Source organism: Pteropus medius, unplaced genomic scaffold (assembly GCF_902729225.1).
Source record: "Pteropus medius unplaced genomic scaffold, Ma_sr-lr_union100, whole genome shotgun sequence".
Lineage (NCBI taxonomy): Eukaryota > Metazoa > Chordata > Mammalia > Chiroptera > Pteropodidae > Pteropus > Pteropus medius.
The window spans coordinates 4,796,903-4,818,329 of record NW_024351648.1 but is presented as its reverse complement, the minus strand read 5'-3'; the positions used below and the strand labels follow the sequence as shown (position 1 = coordinate 4,818,329).

Below are 21,427 nucleotides of genomic sequence, written 5' to 3'. Positions count from 1 at the left end.
CCTGTCAGCTCGGCAGTGCTTGAGCTGTGACCTATGGATAACTGGGTAAGAATCTTCCCCGCTGGAGACTGTGAGTCCCTTGAGGGCATGACACACAAAGACAGTCGGTAGAATTAATCTATTTGACGAAGGCACAGACATTAAAACGAGGGGAGGAGAATGCACAGAACGTTCTAAAACGCATCCGCGCATCCTTGTCCACTTAAAACAGAACGGCTCACTAACAAGAGCCAAAAACGAGCCAAGAGGAGCCGCGAAAGCGAAGATGTTCGGAGCAGAACTGGATGACGCCTGCGCACTCGCCTGAGTGAGGTCGGCGACGTAGCAGGGGACCCACGGGCCGTGGACCGATGCCCACGAACCAGGGGTGAAACCCAAGCCCGCGAGAGTCTGCGGGGGCCAGGACCACCTGAGGAGGCCCTGGACCACAGGGTTCCGCTGGACAGAGAGTCAGCTGGAGACGGGGCCTCTGTCCCAGCCTCTGTGGGCACACGAGGGCTGCGACAAAGAAGCGCCGTGCCCGCTGCCCTCGTCCCCAGGAGATGCTCTCCACGCGAGGATTCCAACTCGGACGGCTCAAGGCCCTGCGCTCCGGTGGGCGCAGGCTCTCGAGGATCGAGGGGGCGTCGCGGATGAGACTGGACCGTGACCGCTGTCTGCCCGTGCACGTGAGGTGGCCACGGCGGCTGGGCCCAGGCCGAGGGCAACGGACAGTGTTACAGCTGCATCATGTTCCTTTCCCCCAAAAGAAGAGGGGGAGTCCTAAGCTCTCGGACCCGAGATTGTGAGCTGAACTAGAAACAGCGTCTTTACAGAGGTGATGGAGTTAACGTGAAGTCACTCGGGTGGGCCCTCATCCAACGTGACGGGTGTCCTTGGACACACAGGCAGACACATGCAGAAGGAGGAAGCATGCCAACGTCATTTAAAACAAACAAGCACAAAGGAAATATTACCATAGAAATGAGATCAACGAGAAATCACTGATAAGATAAGCTCACGATGGCACATTAAGCAGTCCGTATGGAACAATGTTGCCTCCAAGGGCACATTCGAGATGACACTCTGTAGGGGAACCTTCTAGAAATCGAGCTAGGATCGCACAACAACTTCTCAGTGACTTTTGCAATGAACGCGCAGCATTTACTGACCCTCCCAGTAACCGTGGAAAGTTAGGCACAGTTTGCACATAAAGAGCCTAAGAGAGGTGACCTATTCAAAGGCAGCAGAACCAGGCACGGTACCCCTGTGTTAACACATCCACGGAAAGGCCGACACAAGTTCAAAGCCGTTAGGAGAGAGAACCGAGACATTTAAACAATCCCAACCCCCAAATACCACCATGCTACTAAATCTTTATGTTCCAACCCAGGACAAAATATGTAAAAAAAAAAAAAACCGAACAGTAATGAAAATTCAAGAAAAATATTAGCAGAATGTGACAGATCAAATATGCAAAAAAAAAATTAATAAAGGAATTATAATGCTACCCACGGCAATGACAGTGGAAAATTGTCAGATATTAGGGGCTGGAGAGTGAGTTGTTTTTATATAGAATGAACTTGCGCACAAATTGATTACATTCTGAGTATGAAGGAATAGAATAGTAAGTAGGAAAAAGTAAAAGAAAAAAGCCTATTTTAGAACAACAAAGGCATCACAAATACTGGGGGAAAAAATGCGTAACTCTGATCAGTTACAAAACAGAGAAACGAAAACGTTATAAACTAGACCCGCCCCATTTAGCATGGAAAACTCGAAGAAAGCAAGAAAATGAAAATAATTAGACTAAGAATAGAAAAACCAAAATGAAGTAAAAACGAAGAAGTCGATAAGTCAAGCCAATTCGAAGGTCTTTGAAAAAATAATGACGTGGATAATTAACTGACTAAATTAAACATATAAGAAAATGTACTCTAATCATCTGGGAGTGAAAATGGCAATTTAAAAACCAACGAAAAAATGATGTTTAAGTTCCTTGCTCAGCCACAGCTGAGAAACCAGCTAAAAATGTCGAGAGCAAGATTTACTTACAAAACTAAAAATTCTCAAAGAGGCAGAAAGAGGGAAACATCAAAATAATGTATATGAGCTGAAAAAGCAAACTAACCCAAGAATCACTCCCAAAGGCTCCTAATTCGATGTGTTTTTCTTTCTTTCTTTTTTTTTCAATCAAATCTTTTAAAGACCAAATAGTCCCCATGTTACATCAACGGAGGACTCACTTCATGAGACAAAACCGCTTACTCTGTAAGGGCCATTAAAATTCTAGGCCAATGACATGTATGTCCATGGACGTAAAACCTGTAACTAAAGCTTCTCTGATAGAAATCAATACCTGAACCCAAAGATTTAAGTTCTGCCTCCAAGTAGGACCTACACCAAGAAAAAAGCCTGGTGGTGACTCAGGGAAACTGTCGGTACACTCCTAGAGGAATGTGGTCCTCATTTAATCATCTGAATGTCACAAGGTGTTTAATTCACCACTTTTTCTAAAATTAAAAACAGGTAAATAAGGCTTAAAAAACACTGAGCTTTCCCCTGGATCGTATTTTAGTCATTCTTTTTAAAACTTGGAAGCTTATAAGCTAGTTCCAACTTAGAATTTTTCCAACAGCTATTTGAGAGAAAGAAAAAAGAAATAAAAATATTATCTCTGCATAACTAAGTGACTTAACGTACTATTCAGAGGAGCCTTGGTTTCCTTACTTTCAAATAAAGACAAAAATTTCTACCTCATAGGGTTGTACAGGGAATTAAAATAGAATGTTTGGCAAAGTACTTTGTTAGCTATGACGTCCTATGTATATGGAAAGGAGGTTACTGCAAATATAAAATTTCAACCATCCATGCACCCGTCTGTCCGTCCATTCGTCTGTCCGTCCAGTCATCCATCTAATACATCTACCCATCTATCCATCCATCCTTCCTTCCATCTTAGAAAGTATCCATCTCATCCATCCATTCATCTGTCACCTACCCACCCATTCAAATCCATTTCCATTCATTGCAGCTATTCATCCACTTCACTCATCCATCTGTCCATTCGTTCATTCGCCCATCTTATCCATTCCAATCCATCTGCCCATCATCCGCTTCATTCAGGGCGTCAATAACTCATCTTACCTCCACCAGGCACCTTACCCATATATCTTGCTCGGCTCTATATACTGAAGGACAAACACAAGGTGAGCAAAGTAGGCCGAGTTCCCTGCTTTTCAGAAGCTTCCGGTCAAATGGAGAAATGGATGTTAAATAAGACTGCACAGATGCCCTCAAACTTTGTTAAGTGCTATGAATAAAATGGACGGGAAGCTCCGAGAGAAAGAAGAGGGCATCTGCCCAGGCCAGGGGGTTAGGACGGCCGTCCTGAGGACGTCGTGTGGGGCTGAGGATGTCGTGTGGGGCTGAGGTTGGAGGGGGTCTGGGGTCAAAAGGGCAACAGTGTTGCGTTGAGTGCTGGGGTGATGTGCGTGTGCTCCACCCCCAGGCACGATGCAGGGACAGCCCCCCACCCCTTCTGCTGCACGTTCTGGATTCTCTCTAGTTCCTTCTTCTTATAAATAACAGGGCTGTGGCCATGTTTGTGGCAATCTTTTAAGTTATGTCCTAAAGGTATCTTTCAGAAAGGAAACGCCAAATTCAAAACAGTTCTCTGGGAGAAACGAATTTTATAGTTTTTGTCACATGATGCTAATTACCTTCCACCCACACGGAACTGATTTATGGTGTCAGAAGCGAGGTGCTGGTGTGCCCGTTTTTCCATGACCCTGCCAAGTCTCTTACTCAGCATTCGTATTTATTTTTGCCAGTTTAATCGGCATGTGACAGCACTTTCGAGTTGTTTTCATTTGAATTTCTGTAATTGCCAATACGGTTGTATATGTTTCCGTACCGTGATTTACTGCCTGTGTGTTCTTCGGTGAAAATTAAGGGTTCGTTTCTCGTGACTTTTTACCCACGGAAACTGGTGAGCAATGTGATGGCAAAAACCACGGTTCTGGCTTGGTCACTGCTGGGTCCCAGTCGTCTAGCAGGCGATCTGTACACATTCAGTTCAATTATCGACTGATATATAATTACACTGACGGTCTATTTTGGGTTTAAGTTTTTGGCAGTTCTTTTTAAAATATATTTTCTATTGATTTTTTTTCACATTTCTTTTTAATCATATTTTACTATACGTAATTTTAATATATAAATTCATTCATCTGATTTCTGATTATACATCCTCGTATACCTTTAAAATTTTGAAATGTAATCATCTCCCTTTTATAACTGGAATGTATATGCTTTTAAAAATATATGCGAATGAGTTTTCATCACTTAACTTTTAGTTAAGAATTTTAAGTCTAGAATTTCACTTACACCATCAGGAATATAATTCTCTATGCTGATATCCAATAGTTCCAATGACATTTGAGAAATTATATTTCTCTTTGTTCTTTTCCTGTGTTTTCTAGTTTGCGGCATAAGTGGAAATAATCGTTTTACTATTTCTGCATCTCTATGAATCGTTTTCTCCATTTTCAACTAGAAACACAGGGTTCGTATAATTGCCGCTTTGTGGTCTGTGTTCGGATGTAGTAGGACAGTCACCGTGAACGCCTACGTGGGTGGCGACCCGGTGACGCACAGGTGACACGAAGCTAACCTGCCACGTGAGCTTCGTATCCTTTTCCAGGTCCCAAGATGCACTCAGCACAGGGATGGAGCTCATAGAAAAAGCACGTGAACGGGGCACGGCAGAAACAGTCCCGAGTTTGACTTCGTGACTTTTGAAGGGCAGGTGATGGGGTGTCTCCCTCCCCTACCACCCTCCAAGCCGGTGGTGAAAAGGCCGGGCCACCGGCAGAGTCACTCAGTGCTGCCTCTTCCCTGCCAGGCTCTGCTGCTCCAGGGGCCTGATTCTGGGACCCCCTGTTCCCACGCCCGCTACGTGAGGAAGGGGCGGTGTACGTGGAAATGAACTTGAACTTGTAACACTCGCGAATAAAACCCTTGGCACCGAAGTCTGGGCCTGACCTAGGACAAGGATGAGCCCCAGAAGCCCCGTGTCCCCCGGGAGAGGCTGCCTGCCTGCGTCAGACGCATCGGGCCCTCTGGAGAGCACGCGGCTCTCACTTGGCCAGTGCCATCTGTCACTCGCACGGGCCCCGCAAGGCCGAGGCCATGTTTGCTGCCCCCTGTGCCTTCCCGACACCCTGCAAACACAAGCCTGAGACACAGGCACAGACACAGACACAGCTGGGCACAGGCACAGCTATCTGAGTGGCGGGCCACCGGGAATTTTTAAGGTACGTAAGCCAGGCCTGACCCCAAAAGTGACAACAACAATGATAAAGCCTTCCCTTCTAGGTGAGCCACCAGATGGGATTGCACTTGGACACTTTTCAAAGGAAAGTCCTAGCTCCCCCCACCGGGTTGTTTCGAAATGAATTTTGGCGCCGGCCACTCCCAACGCTTCCGCCGGCCCCGTGTGCCCCCAGGCCTGGCCTTCTCGCTGCTGACGGGGACCGAGCACGACTATGCCAGGGCCTCTTAGCCTCTCCTAGCACTGCTGGGTTTCCTGCCCCTTTCTGGGCATGCCCACATCAAAGTCTTGCTGGTGCCCATGGCAACAAAGCAAACACGGACAGGATGTTCACCACGAACACGGGCCGCCTCACTAAACCTTCAGGCGACAGTTTCGTGGCTTCCAAGAGAGGGGCACGGACAGCCAGAGCCAGGGCGCGGTTTCGGCCAGGTCTCACGTGGCTTTGCTCTTGCTCTTTTAAATGTGTGTCCCCCCAGACCTCGTGCTGGGGGCTCGTGGACCTTGCTGAGCAAACACACATAGAACTTAAGCAGCCGGCCGCTGCCGGTGGAAAATCGATGTGGGCTTGTCTGCAGTTCCCCGTTCGCTGTCAAGGGCAGGTAGGTTCTAGCAGCCTGACACCCAGCAGAGGTGTGAGGGAGGGATCTGAGCCGCCACCCGCTGTGGCTTCCATGGGGGCAGTAATTACACTAAAAAAATACCAGCTCGCTACTGGGGGAGGCAGCTCACAAATACACGGAAACACGGCGGCTGCTTCAGCAAGGTCACTGCCACGAACGCCAGCAAAGTCAACAGAGTTTTCAGGCCGCGGATACGTGGCAGTAAAGCACCTCGATATTTTGTCTGCCTCAATATTTTGAACCTAAAACGCCAGTTCGATCCTACTGGACGCCTGGCAAGGCGGGAGGACTTACCTGTGGTTCCTGAGCCATGGCTGGACCCCTCCGGACTCAGCCCCTCTCTCTGCCAGCAGCACAGAGCGAATGTGCTGTCACAGGTCAGAGGCCGAGGGCAGCCAGACACCAGACACGCCCGCTGCAAGGTGCTTGCCTTTGAAATTCACTTGAATTGAAAAAAAACACACACAAAAAAAAAAAAACCACCTGTTTTGGGGAAGCCCAAAGCGTCCTTATGACTCAGGCTTGCGCTGAAATTTCATTTTCTCTCCTGATTCTACCCAAAAGGGCCAAGGAGAAGAAAAGCAACATTGTCTTTTCTTCGTCTTCTTGTTCCTTCCAGAATGTGAGAATCACTCCCACGCTCTGTGCCTCGTTTGGCAAAACGTAGCAGTTTACCCGGTAGAAAAAGTCACGGTCACAGATACCAACGATTTCTGCTTTCAACCCTAAGCCAAGAAAATCTAAATCACGGGTTTGGAACAACCTTAAGCGCACGCTGGAATCGCCTGGGGAAGTTTTAAAACTTCCGACCGAGGGGTGAGCCCCAGGGATCCGGATTTCAGAGGAGGGTGTGATCTGAGCGTCAGGATGTTTCAAAGCTCCCAGGAATTCTAAGGGACAGAAAAGAGGGAGCACCACTGAGACAGGCAAGGGCTGGCAGGTGCAGCTCAGGGACCCCGAAATGGGAAAAAGCCCTTAGTTCAAGGGACTCGAGTTCTGGCTGAGGCTCACTGCTTGGTATTTGCTGTCCTTGGACAAGTAACGAAGTGTCTCTAGACCTCAATATTTTCATCTGGAAAACAGATTACGTTCTCTGTAGTTCTCACCCAGGTGTCGTGAAGACCAAGTCTGATAAGAGAGAGCTGGGAGGAACACCAAGCAGCAGGTAAATGTAAAGCGTTAGATAATGAGTATTTCTTTTGCAACGTGAGGCGATTATGTAAGTAATATTTACTGAGCTCTTACTATGTGCCAGGCCCCGTGCTAAGTCATGGCTGTTCTCTATGGCAGTTACTTATCCCTGTTTTCTAACTGAGGAAAAGAACCAAGGCTCAGAGAGGTCACGAATCACAGGAAGGAGAAGAATATCCCTATTCTTTAGAAACGAGAAACCAGCAAAACTAAGGGGACATAGCAATAGAGATAACACAAAAAGATCGAAGGAATAAACCCACGTGACAGTGTGAGTGGAGAGGCTGCCTCAAGGACACACTCTTGGACGGGATTACAAATGGAACGGTGTTTACAGACATACACCTGGGATGAAGAGAGAAAAATGAACGGATAACTAAGAATAGAGATTTGTGAAAACTCGTACAAGGCTGATGCAGAGATGAAGAGAGTGTGGCCGGCCATGTGAAGCCAATTTAAAGGTAGAAACATCAGCAAAATCAAGCAGTTTTTGTTGTAATAAAAATAAGTATTCGCGGGTCGTAAGCCAGGGATCTAGAACAAAAACTTGTAGAATCCCGTGAGAGCTACACAAAAACCGGCAGGAGCAGGGAATATGTGTGCACTTATATACAGACATATATATGGACGTATGTGTGTGTGTTCCAGATTCTGACGAAAACGTAGCACGAATAGCGCATAAAAAACTTCAGTGATGCATTCAACAAGCCAAAAAAGGCCGAAATAAATATTCGACTCAAGAAATCTGAAACTGTGAGGACAACAGCTAACATCTGTCATCTATTAGGTACTTACCAGGTGCCAGACGCTGTTATTAGAATGTTACAAACATTCCCACGTGTAATTGCCAAGCGCCCCTTTGAGACAGGTACTCTCTTGCTCCATTTCTCAGATGAAGAAACCAAGACACAGACAGGCAGAGTAAGCAGACGGAGGTCTCTGAGCAATGAAGCCTGGAGCACAAATTAGACCCAGGAGAACTCACGCCAGAGACACAACCCCAGCCATAACATACTCAAAGAGGAGAGACGTAGTATCAATAAAAGCTAAAATTCATGAAATACATACAACGAACCTTCGAAGAATAAATGAAATCTAGCGAGTTCCTTAACAGGACCCCTGCATCCCTGGCTGGTCTGATTAAGTTCAAAAGAGACAAAGTAAAATCGTTCAACATCACAAAAGGAACGCATAGCTACAGATAAAGAAGCGAAGAAACACAGGCCGAATGCAAAAGTCGCACACCACGATGGCGCGTCAAAAAATCTAAAAGAAATAGATGGTTTTCTACCAAAATTTAACTTCGTGAACCGCGTCAAAAAATCTAAAAGAAATGGATGGTTTTCTACCAAAATTTAACTTCGTGAACTGCACATAAGGGAAAGCAGACAACCTGAATCGACCAGACTTTAAAATACGTCAGAAAATAAAGATGAACTTTTACCTGAGTATTTCCTAGGAAACTTCTCCAGCCCATAGCAATATGAAAAGTTCCCTAAGCCATCTTGGAAAGGTAGCATAGCCTTATGCCAAAACCTCATAAGAACGAGAAAAATACAAAATTATAGATCGACTCAGCTATAGAGATACAAAACAATGGTAAATAAAATATCAGTAGATCGAATGCAACAGAAAGAAAGCCAATTAGCATTTATTACAAAAATTAAAGATAAGGTCAATGTCGGCGTTCATTACATAAACAAATTAAGGTAGAAAAGCTGCAGAGACATAGTAATAGCTGCCACAATGGGATCTGATGATATTCAGAAACCTTTCCTAATAAAAGCTCTAAGCAAAAAGGCATATACAGAAACGAACTAGAAACAACAGCCTATTTACCGAAAATCTATAGCGAATCAGGCCCAAGAGAGATACCTCTGCTACCACCATCATTATTTAACTTTTGAAATGTCTAGTGACACAACCATGACGTGAAATAAGTTATATAAATATTAGAAAAGAAGGGACAAACCTCTTTTGACTTTGTCGATGACTTGGTCACATACCTAAAAGTCTCAAGGAACTCTCCTAAAAATTATTAGAATTAATAGGAGGAGTTGGTAAGGGGACCGGATAAACATAAACAACAGAGCTTTTCGCCAGACCGGGAATAACAGGTTAGAGACAAAAATGAAAAAGAATTATATATACGCCATTCAGATAGTGGCAAAAACAATTTAAAAAAGACAAATAAACAAAACGGGTTCGGGACCTTTATGGAGAAAATGACACAACGATACGATAGCGTTTAAAGAACATAAATGAGAACCAATAAAGTCATCATGAGAAATGCAGGAAATAGAAGAGTAAACATCTAACAGCAGTCGAGAGGGTTTTGTAAAACAAACAAATAATGAGTAGAAAACGCATTAACAGGTTGTAAGGCTGAAACCAAATGCCTGTAATCAAAAAAAAAAAGGAATCGCTCAGAATTAATAGGCTGGGCCAGAACAGAGACTTTTCACTATAGAAACGGGTCTAAGTGGGGTAAATGACAATTGTGACATTTCAACTCAGAGGCAAAAGAAAGTTTTTTATTTTAAAAATTGTTCCGGAGAAACTCTCCATCTATCTGGAAGAGATGAAAGCTAGACTCTCTTCTTCGTACCTCGTGCGTAAATAAATATCGGAAAAATCAAAGCTTAAAACGTGAGAAATAAAAATGTTACAAGAAACTAGGAAGTTATTTATATAACATTGAGGTGGAAGTGACCTTCTTCTATAATACAGACGCCATAAAGGAAGAGACAGACATAATCGATCGTATGTTCTTATTTCTTTGTTCTTGCAAAAGATAACAGACGAAAGAAAACTAACGGATTGGGAAAAATATCGGTGACTTGTATGATAAACGAAGGCTTAAAATCTCTAAGGTACAAAGAGGCCCACCCAGGTGAGAAGGACAAGATGAACAACCTTTTAGAAAAATAATCGACAAACAGTAATAGGCGACACACATAAAGGGGAAATGTAAGCAGCTCATGGAAATAGGAAAAGATGCTCAACGTTATTAATGAGAAAAATGAGGACATTAAAACAACGAGATATCATGTTCAGCCATCGGACAGGCGGAAGTTTAAAGGCTCCCGGATATCTGGTGTTGGCCATGGCGAGGGGACAGAAACTCCCATATGTCACTGGTGAAGCTGTGACTCACCACAGCTTTTTGGGGAAGTGATCCCACAGCAGTCCACCTTTAGGATTTTGAGTCACATAAGCAAATATCCTAGAAAACCAGGCTCTATCACAAGGAAGCAAAACCCAGAAATAACCCAAATGTCCACCAACGGGACAAGGGCTGAGCCAGCTCAGCTACAGTCACTCTACCGATTTAAGGCACATACTTCAAAGAATGAGTTGCAGCCACGTTGACTGTGCTTGAGGGAGCCCATAACAAACGGCTAAATTTAAAAAGCCAAGGTAAAGATAATGTAAGTGACGTGATACTGTTGTTGTTTTTTTATTTAAATGGAAAAGTAAAACTAAATCATGTGTATGGTTTTTTTTTTCATTTTCATTGAGGTATGACTGACATATAATATTGTGCAAATGTAAGGTGTATAATGTGTGGATTAAACACACGTATATTACAAGATGATCACCACGAACACGTCAGCCAGTGTCTGCATCATGTCGCTTAATTGCCATTTTTGTGTGTGTGTGGTGAGAATATTTAAAACCTATTCTCTTAGAAACTTTCAAGTATATAATAGTGGTATTAATTACGATAACAATGCTGCACATTAGATCTCTAGAACTTATTAGTCTTTTAACTGAATTTATAAATTTACCCCAGTCCCAAGCCCTGGCAAACCACCCACTCTCTGCTTCTGCGTTTGAGTTTCTTAGATTCCACATGTAAGTGAGATGATCATACAGTATTTGTCTTTCTCTGACTCATCCTTCTCAGCAGAGTGCCCTCAGAGTCCATCCCTGTTGTCACAAACGGCGGGAAGATGTCCTTTCTCACGGCCGAAAACCATTTCGCGTGTACACACAGCCCCTCTTCCTTGTCCCTTTATCTGTAGGCGGTGGCCACTCACCATTTTTCCCGAATAGCTGCCGGGCAAGGCACTGGCTTCGATGAAGTACTTCCTGAGGAGGCGTTTGCTGGAGTCAGGGCTGTCCAGCAAGATGTAGGAGCAGAAGAAGGCTCCATGCCGTAGCAGGAATATGGCGACGTCTTCGTTCCCTAGGGCACAGAAAACGGAAAGCGAAGGGCACTTGAGATGTGGAGCGTGTCACAACTGTCCAAAGTGGCAGATGCTGACAGGTGAAATGGGAACAGAAAGTGCCGGCCGGACTTGTCTACGACTTCCCGCGACGTGTCACGCTCCCGTGAGTGACAGAATCTGTGTGGGACTCTGCCCTTTGGAGTGCCTCCCGCCTGCCGCGACCGGTCCCCATGCGTCCGCGAACCCCTCTGGCAGGGTGAGCAGACGGGAACGAGGGAAGATGCGGACATTTCGAAAAAGGGACAAAGAACAGAACACACCCAGGATCTCGACAGCGCGACAGCTCTCACGGGCGGGGCCGACGGGCGACCCACCGGACTTGATGGCCGCGTAGAGCGGGAGGCGCACGATGACCGGGAACTCGTTCTTCCTGACGGCGTAGCTCTCGGGGTCGGCCCCGTGCGTCAGCACCAGGAGCTTCACCAGCCCCAGGTGTCCTCGCTGGCAGGCCAGGGCCAGCATCCAGTTCAGCAGCCGCTGGGGGCTGCAGGAGCCTGGCGGGAGAGAAGAGGGCACAAAGGACAGTGTCACCGCAGGACACTGACCGTCCCCACTCTGATCTCAGCCCCTTTGACCATCATCGGATCCAGCCGTCCGGCTTCCAGCTGAAAGCTGCTTGCCAAATGGACCGTGTCTTCTGGAACAGTCCCTTCGAATAGCATATGACATGCCCCACATCATTTTAAACGCACCTGTGCATCGAACAATGCCCAGTGAGGACAAGCGGTATTTAAAACAGCATATGGTGTGAACGTCACTGAATAAAAAAATGAATGTGTGGAGGGAAGATGAGAAGGAGGTGTCCCTGTGTCACCTCTGGGGAGTGGGGCTCTGAACACGTCCCTCACCTCCGACCCCGTCCCTCGCCCTGACCTTGTCCCTAGAGTATCATTACAGTCAGGAGACGCCCACGGTTTAGAGTTAACACTTTAGCCGTGTAATCTTGGACGCTTTTCTTAACCTCTCTCTGACTCAGTTTACCCATCGGTCAAATGCGAATAATAACGTCCACCCTCCCAGGTTTCATGCCAGGATGATACGTCATAATGCGTGACGAGCGGCTGCCGTAACTCACTAAGTTACGTCGTTACGTTCTTAGCGTGTGAACACTTGTTTGCGTTGCTGACAATTATCTGTAATCTTCACGTATTATTTTCGTAAGTCGAAGAAAAGCTTTGATGAAAGATACAGATCTCACTCTATAACCTAAGACTGCGAACTGCTCCTTGAAAGCACCACCCACTTCAGTCAAGGACGAGCCGGCGCTCGCGCGGTGAGTGAGCAGCGCCGCGTGGGCCGCAGTCTCTTCACGTTCAAAGCTCTGCAACGTCTTTTGGATCTAGCGGCCGTGGGAAAGTGATCTCATCTCCCACGGTGACACTTCCCAATGGCATCGTGACACTGTCTCGTTCCCAGAAGTGGAAAGTCCCCAGGAACCATGTCCTCCCAAGGACCGAGAGTGACCCGTCCCCCCACAATGGGAAATGGACCAGGACACAGGGGTGAGGCCGAGATGGCAGGAACCAAAATCCCGCGCATGAGGCACCCGGCCGAGCGCCTGGGCCGCGGCAGGTGCTAAGCAAACATCTCTTCTTCGTCCTCCTCTGAGAAGTAAAATCGACAATTCAAAAGAGGACCAGAGAAGCGATGCCCAACTCCTTCCCTCTAAACATCGAGGACACAGGAACCCAGACGCCCCGCTGCTGACTGCTGGCGAGGACGGAAACGTGTCCGTCTCAGGGGGCAGGTTACTTTCACAGCCCTTTTAATACAAAGAAACTAAAGCTCCGAGACATTCGGGGGCTCCCTGAAGGTCCCGCAGTTGGTAAATGGCCAAGTCAGGACTTGGTCCTTGCTTTAGCTAAAGCCAAGGGGTGCTCTCTCGACCCCACGAAGCCCTCTGAGACCCAAGCCCACGAGACTCAGAGAGGGTCCCCCTTAGGCTCTGCCCTTCGTCCTCCTCCCTCTCGTCACCGCTGCTCAGCTGCCGAGAGCGAGAACTCCGCAACGGCGGACTCGGAAGGATGCTCGTGATGACACGACGGCGTGCCCGCCTCGGGCATCTCCGCGCTCCTCCTCTTCCCTCCCCGTCCCCCGGTCTCCGGCTGCCTCGTCCGTAGTGTGTGCTCTTACCTTACTCCGGACCATGGCTGCCTCCCCCTACGGTTTGCAAATTCCCAGGGGGTGCACACTGTCTGCCCAGCTTTGCACTTCCCCCAGGGTCCAGTGTGACGCCCTGGGCTCTTTCGGTCTTCAGCAACTGTCCTGAGTTGAGTTAATGATGGGATGACCCTGGGAGCGGCCAAAAACCGTGCCCGGGTCCAGCCAAGTTCCCTGCTCTGCAAAAGCGAACATCTCCCAAGAAAACTCCTATTCACCCTGCAAAGCCCGGCTCACGTGTCCGCTCCCCTTGAGGACCCCGTCTTGCACGCAGACGAGCCCGTTCCCTGGTGAGTGCTCACCGACCACTGTGTGAATACTCCCGCCTCGGCGTGATTACGCTGCCCAGGGTCACTCCTTTCTGCCTTGACTTCCCCTGCTCGCCCAGGAGCCACTAAGGGGCTTGGACCACCTTTTACAAGTCTCCGAGTCTGTGAAGTACTGTAGAGTGGCCAGTACTTTGCAAATGCTCCGTAAGTGTAGGCTGTGCGGTCAGGTGTGTGAGTGAGCTGGTGTAGACTCTCGGGCTGGAATGGAGCTACCCTCGGGGATCCTGCAGAGAGGGAGTCCCCCTCCCCTCCTGTGTCTTGCTGACCCAGTCTGCATCCATTAGCCCTGAAACACTGTCCTGATTTCTGTCCATAACCTCATTCTCTCCCCCAGACAAGAGGGGGGCACCGGCTCACAACCAACTCTGAGTGCAAATCGACTTCAAAGCACAGTGTCAGACACCTCCAACAGGACTGCTACATAATTTCTGGGCTCCCATGTTTAGAAATTATTAAAAATTTCAAGATGGTGACTGCAGAGCATTAAACCAAATGAGGAGACCTTCTAAATTCGGGGCCCGGTGTCGCTACACTGTCTCGCACTTGTGAAGCCCGCCCAGCACCCAAGCAAAATCCTAATTCTCGAAGACCACCGCCAAGGCCATGCCTCAGCCTATAGCTGCAGCGATGCCTGACTCGTATGGCATTGCCGATCTGAGGCCACCACGGAAATGAAAGGGCACCTTGCATCTACCAAGAGAAAAACATTCCTTGTTACTAAAAAAGCAACATCACACGTTACCAAAAAGAGCAGCCTCCAGACAATGTCGTAGTAATGAATGACCAAAAGAAACGAGCTCTCGAGCCATGAAAAGATATGGAGGAACCTTTTAAATGAATATTGCCAGGTGGAAAGAGTCAGTCTGAAAAGCCTGCACACTGTGTGAGTCCAACTGTAAGTCGTTCTGGAAAAAGGCAAAACTATGAAGACAGTAAAAAGATCGGTGGTTGCCAGAGGTTGGGGGGAGGGAGGGATGAATATGTGGAACACAGAGAATTTTTAGGGCAGTGATATGGTTCTTGTTCTGTGTGATACATACGATACAGTAATGGTGGATACACGTCATTGTGCATCTGTCAAAACCCATAGAATACATAACCGTAAACTATGGACTTTATTTAGTTAGTAATAATGTATCGATGTCAATAATTGTTTCATCAGTTGTAACGAATGCACCACATTCGCACAAAAGAGAAACTGTTGGTGGGGGTGGGGTATGGGGATTCTCTGTATTTCCCATCAATTTTTCTGAAAAGCTAAAACTGTTTTAAAAGGTTAAAGTCTACTAATTGAAAAAACACATAGGTCCATAATTTTTTGGATGTACCCTGGGAGTGAGAGGGAGCGGTATGTGGGGTGTGGTGTTGCCAGTGGAGCTCGTGATTGGCAGACGTGTGAAGCAATACATTTTGGGGTGCGGCCCCCCCAAATGCCTGATTCCTAGGACAAAGGTGGGCCCCTGAGAGGCGGTGAAGAGCTCTCACCCTTGGGTTTACCTGGCAGAGACTCGAGTAATTCCTGCACGACGTCCGTGTGCCCAAAGAGCGCTGCCACCACGGCTGGGTTGTCATCGGTGGGCTCTGTCGACAGCCGTACCTGTCTCTTGGTGAGAAGGTACCGGACGGTCTCCAGGTCCCCGTAGGCGGCCGAGATGCTCAGAAGCTGGCCCTGGAGAAAAACAGAACAGGAACGAGACCTCAGTGAGACGAGCCTGCTGGGCGTCGCCAAGACAACCAACTCGTGATGCTCGTGATGGAGACTTGCTGTCCGGGATGACACCACCAGCCACATGTTGGGGACTTGAAATGTGGCCTGTGCAAAGCGAGAGGTGGTGAAGGTGTAAAAATCACTTTCGATTTCAAAGACGTAGCACGAAAAACGGTAAAGTATCTTATCAATTATTTTTATATTGATTACAAGTTGAAATGATCTTTAATGTATTTGGGCTAAGTGAAATAGATTATTGAAACCTCATCTCTTTCTGTTTAGTTTTTAATGTGACTCCTAGAAAATTTGATATTATCAATGTGGCTGGCATTTTATTTCTTTGGGACAGAGCTGCTCCCAAGCATAAGCTGCACGAGGACGGGGACGGTGAGAGTGCCCCCACCTGGCACACAGCCGGAGCTCAATCCCCATCTGACACGTGTTGTCTGAGCCTCAGGAAGAAGGGGCATCCGGGGTCTCTGAAGGACCAGCCTGCAAGTTATTCATGAACGGAATATGACAGATGAGGAGACTCCACAGGCCCGAAACCAGGGACGAAGATCTTTCGGCAACATGCAGTGGGACTCTTAGCTTGGTGGCCCGGAGGGAAAGGATCGGGTGAGCTGACCTGAGCCCGAGCTGCTGCATGTTCCAGCCATTCAGGTGTGCGAAGGCTCTGTGGGATCGGAAGCATGGTAACACGTGAGCTAGGACATGCAGGTTCAGTGAGACTTTGTAAGTTGTCCGAGGTCACGCAGCTGGTAAGTGGCTGTCATAGACTGATAGGAGATATGGCCTCGATTTTTTCACAGGCTCCCTGGATGCTCAGACGGGTGCTGGGTGGGAGCTGCAGTGTTCGATTGTATTACTGCAACTTTAAGGCCTCTTTGAACTTGAGCTTCAGCACCGTCCACGGAGGCAGATGCAGAACTCGGGCTGGAAAGAGGCAGTCGGTATGATGCCAACATTTACCGAGGACCTACTGCGTGCAAGGCGCCGGGCTGAGCGCCGAGGATACCAAGTGTGATTTCTGGTCTCCATGAGTTTATGATTCACTTCGAGTCACGAATTTGCATAAAATGGACACGAGCAAGCATATTTAGCTTGCTGACTAGTTTAGAAAACAAGTGTCTTAGGAAACCGCTTTAGGGTGAGATGGTCAGGGATGGGTCCCATGGTCACCCTTAATCCTGGAAGCAGGAAGGTATCTGTGTCTGCGTCTCACATCTGTGGGCGAGGAATCGAAGGCCAGCCCGTGGGTAAGGACTTTATCGTCAGCAGAACGATCCAGGATGGACTAGGAGTCTCTCTAGCTCCAAATCTCATGCTCTCGCCTTTCCACCCGTGACTTGCTAGGGAATCTAGGACTTGGAGAGAGGCTTGGGTTCTATAAGTGGAGAGAATGGACTGGTGATATGACAGGTATGGTAAGGGATAGTCGAAGGGACTGATCTTATTTGGAGGATAGTAGAGTCATGCAGTCAAGAAACACCACTGGCCAGCCACTCTGCCCAGGGAGGGGCCCTGCGGCCCCCCTATTCCAGGAAATCCAGAAAAGCCACGGGGACTGATGAAATGATGCACCGCATACAGTGACAGCTGTCTCAACTCTGGCCAGTTAGAGGCTGAAAGACCCTATCCTCGCAACGTAGGAGGCGATGTCACAGGAGACAGCCCAAGGCCAAGAGGCAAGTGCAGGGCCAGCAAGGTCATTGGCTAGAGACAGCACACAGGCTCTATAGTATGCACTGATTTTAATTCAAATGCCTGATGAGTATAAAGCAGTAAGGAGGATGCTTCCCTCCGTGCATCTGCCTCCTGGCCCCCTCTGCAGGGGAAACCTCTCTCACACAGCCTTCCGTGGGGAATCCCACAGGAACCCGAACACCCCCCTCCCCCATTTCATTCATTACAACTTTTTATTAGCATGTAACAAACACAGGGAAAAGTTCAAAAATCACATGTTCAGTTTCATGAACACACCTATGCAATAAGCACCTAGACCAAGAAACAGGTTACCTGTGCCCAGAAGCCCCCACCTGCCCCCTTGACACACTGCCCTACTGAGAGTAACCACTCTTGACTTCGAACATCACAGATGCATTTTTGCCCATTTTTAAACATCGTAAATGTAGAATCGTACTTCGCTCTCTTGGAATTTGTGCTCTGACGTCATTAGAGATTCACAGGAACTTGCAAAGACAGGACTGCGAGGATTTACGTTCCCTTCAGTTTTCCCCAAAGGGAACATCTTACCTAACTGTAGTTCAAGACCAAGACCAGTAATTCGACGTCAGTATGACGCGTGTATATAGTATGTCATTTCGTCACACGTGTGGATTTGTGTAACCACCACCACATTCAAAACACAGAACTACCCCATCACGGCGGAGCTCGCTCTCGACTTACTCCTTCATAATCGCGTTCGCTTTTCCCTCCTCCACCAGCCCTAACACTGGACAACCGCTAATCTCTCTTCCATCTCTGTAACTTTGTCATTGTATGTTATGTAAATGGGATCATACAGAATATGACCCTTTGAGATTGGTTCCCCAGCCCTGCACTCAGCATAATGCCCTTGAGATGCCTCTGGGTCGTTGGGAATTTAATATTGCCTCTTGATTGCTTAGTGGCGTCCCAAGGTAAGTTTAACCAGTCACCTATTCGCATTTGGGTTGAATCCAGTTTTGGTGCTGTGAACAGTCATATGCAAATTTTTGTGTGCACAGAAGTTTTCATTTCTCTAGGATAAATGTTCAGGAGAGAAATTGCTGGGTCATAATGTAAGTGTATTTTTAGTTATTTAAGAAACTGCTGAACTATATCCTGAGAGGCTGGAACAGTCCATATTCTCACCGGTCACGTATGAGAGCATTTCCCTTGAGATAATTCTCATCAGAATTTCGTATTATCACTATTTTCTTTTATTTTAGCTGTCCTAATAGACGTGCAGTGACATGTCACTGTGACCTTAATTTGAATTTCCTGAATAAAGAATGATGTGAAACTTCTTTTCATGGGCTTATTTGCCATCTGTACATACTCTTCCACAAAATATTTCTTTAATCGTTTCATACATTTTCTGAGTGGACTGCTTGCTTTTAAATGGGGATGCACCCAGGGAAAGAGCTACGAAATATGTGGGCAGAAAATGGTACAACTCAGAGAAGAACTACATAAATCCCCAATAGAGTCGGAGACGTCAACACTCCCTCTCGATAACTGACATAACAACTCGACGAAATATCGGCGAGGACACAGGAGAGCTCGAGGCCACCATCAACCAACAGGATCTAACTGACGTTCACAAAACACACTCTATCCAACAAAAGCAGAGTGCGTTCTTTTCATGTGTCCACGGAACATATATCAGGATAGACCAAACCTAGGTTGTAAAACAAACTTCAAAAATTTTAAAGAATTGAAATCACATAGACTATATCGTCTAGCAGGGAGGCAGTTTCCAAGGTTCTGCTGTTGTAAACGCAACCGCGATGTATTTTTCAAATAAATCTGTAGGGGTAAGTTCCTAGTAGTAGTTTTGCTGTGTCAAATAAAAAAATAAATCCTGGTTAAGATGGAGAAACACTGTGCTAGCCTCCTCCCATGACCATTTCAAAATTACAATTGAACTGCAGAACAACCATCACTGTGAACTGCCTGCAGTCTGGCTGAACAGAAGTCCTGCAACTAAGGACACCTCGAGACTCACAGGAGGGGCGGAGACTGGGGAATAGGCTCTCCCACACCTGCGTGTGGTGGTTGAGAATCCAGAGAGATGTCTCAGCTGCGGAGGTCCCCCCTGGAGGAGCAAGGGGTCCCAGCCCCACACCGGGCTCGCCAGGCCAGGGTTCTAGTGCCAGGAAGACGAGTCTCTACAACTTCTAGAAACTGTGAAAACCAGCAGGGATGGTGGCTGAGTGACACAGAGGGAGGCTGGAGTTCCAGGTGTTTCTCTTAAAGGGCCTGCATGGACTTACTGCTGATGGACTTGCTTGCTCTGAGCTCCAGCACTGGGATAGCAGCTTGAAAGGCATCAGGGACACACGGGGAGTGACCAAGTTGTCTGGCTTCAGGGTGAGGGCTGGAGGGGCAGTTTTCTCTTAGACAGAAGTGCTAATAAAAACTACTGTCTCTTTGTTGAGCCCTTCCCCACTCCCAGCATGCAGACACAAGTGGGTGCCACATCTGAATCTCTATCAACCTGGCTGACTCCGCTTGCCCCGCCCAGGTGATTCCCTGAGACCCCGCCCCTCCCAAGGTGTGGGCCCACCCAAGCTGCTTCCTCTGGCTTTTCCACATAAATGGCCTGTCTTGGCTTATGCTATGGAATTTCCTAAAGTCTCTCAAAGGTTCACAAACCCCATACAAGTAGCATCTGGCCTCGGCATGACTCATTCCTCTTGCTGGGCAGCCCCAAGCCCGGGACTAGTAGCAGCCAGCCTCAGTTTGCAACTTAACCTCTCCTAGGCACCTACTAGCCCAACATATGTGGCAACCATCCGCGGATCACTTTGTAGCTCATACCAAGTGGCCCCAGGCAGGGCACAAGCAGCGGCTGACCTTGGCCTGCACGGGAGCCCCTCCCAAAGGCCCCGGAACTAACACACCCAGTAGCCAGCTCAGACCACACTAGGGCACCACCCAACCACCTCCGCAAATGACACACCCAAAGGGCAGACTGGGCAGGCACCAGAGACCTGCTAAAGCGAAGCCTGCTCTGTAGAATTGGCCCCTGCACGACTGCTCCTCACATCCAATCAACCTGAGGATTAGTCCCTCCCATTGACGTGCAAAAGCGATTAAGGCTCGACTATAACAGGAGAGCACACACAACCCACGCAAAGGACACACCTGGAGAATCTGGCTTAGGTGACCAGGGAGACTGTGTCACTGGGCTCCACAGGATGCCTACTACATAAAGGCATTCTACTAAGACCAGGAGACACAGCGGCCCTACCTAATACATAGAAACAAACACGGGGAGGCAGCCAAAATGGGGAGACAAAGAAACATGTCCCAAATGAAAGAAGAGAATGAAAAAGTAGTTAAACAAAATGGAGACAAGTAACCTACCCAACGCAGAGTTCAAAACACTTGTATGAATGCTCAGTGATCTCAGTGAGAACTTCAACAACAAGATAGGAAATGTAAAAATGGAGATAGAAAACGTAAAAAACAACCAGTCAGAAATGAAGAATATGATAACTGAAAATAAGAATACCTTAGGAGGAATCAACATTAGATGAAGCAGAGGGGTGAATCTACAATTTAGAAGATAAGGTAGCAAAAAACACCCAATCAGAACAGCAATAAGAAAAAAGAATCCAAAAAAAAAAACGATAATAGTTTAGGGACCCCTGAGACAACATCAAGTATACTAATGTTCACAACACAGGGGTACCAGAAGATGAAGAGAGAGCAAGGAATTGAAAACCTATTTGAAGAAATAATGATGGAAAACCTCTCTAACCTGGTGAGGGAAATAGATGTACAAGCCCAGGAAATCAGAGAGTCCCAAACAAGATGAACTCAAAGAGACCCACACCAAGACTTATCCTAATTAAAATGCCAGAGGTTAAAGACAAAGAGAAAATCTTAAAAGCAGCAAGAGAAAAGCAATTTGTTACCTACAAGGGAGCTCCCATAAGACCATCAGCTGATTTCTCAACAGCTTTGCAGCCAGAAGGAATTGGCACGAAATATTCAAAGTGATAAAAAGTGAGGACCTACAACCAAGAGTACTCTACCTAGCAAAGCTATCATTTAGAATCGAAGGTCAGATAAAGAGCTGCTCAGACAAGGAAAAGCTAAAGGAGTTCATCACCATCAAGCCAGTATTACAGGAAATGTTGGAGGGATTTCTT

The 21,427-nt window shown here is 47.2% G+C and overlaps 1 protein-coding gene across 6 annotated transcripts in view; it reads right to left on the bottom strand.

The window, feature by feature from the left end:
- LRRK1 (leucine rich repeat kinase 1) overlaps nt 1–21,427 on the bottom strand; it is a 118,326-nt gene that overhangs the window by 53,756 nt on the left and 43,143 nt on the right. For all 6 annotated transcript variants that reach the window (XM_039844120.1, XM_039844115.1, XM_039844119.1 and 3 more), the window contains 3 exons: nt 15,350–15,521; nt 11,678–11,857; nt 11,172–11,320 (listed from right to left, as the gene is read on the bottom strand). In XM_039844120.1, the coding sequence (XP_039700054.1) occupies nt 11,172–11,320; nt 11,678–11,857; nt 15,350–15,521 (501 nt within the window). The remainder of the gene's footprint in view (nt 1–11,171; nt 11,321–11,677; nt 11,858–15,349; nt 15,522–21,427) is intronic.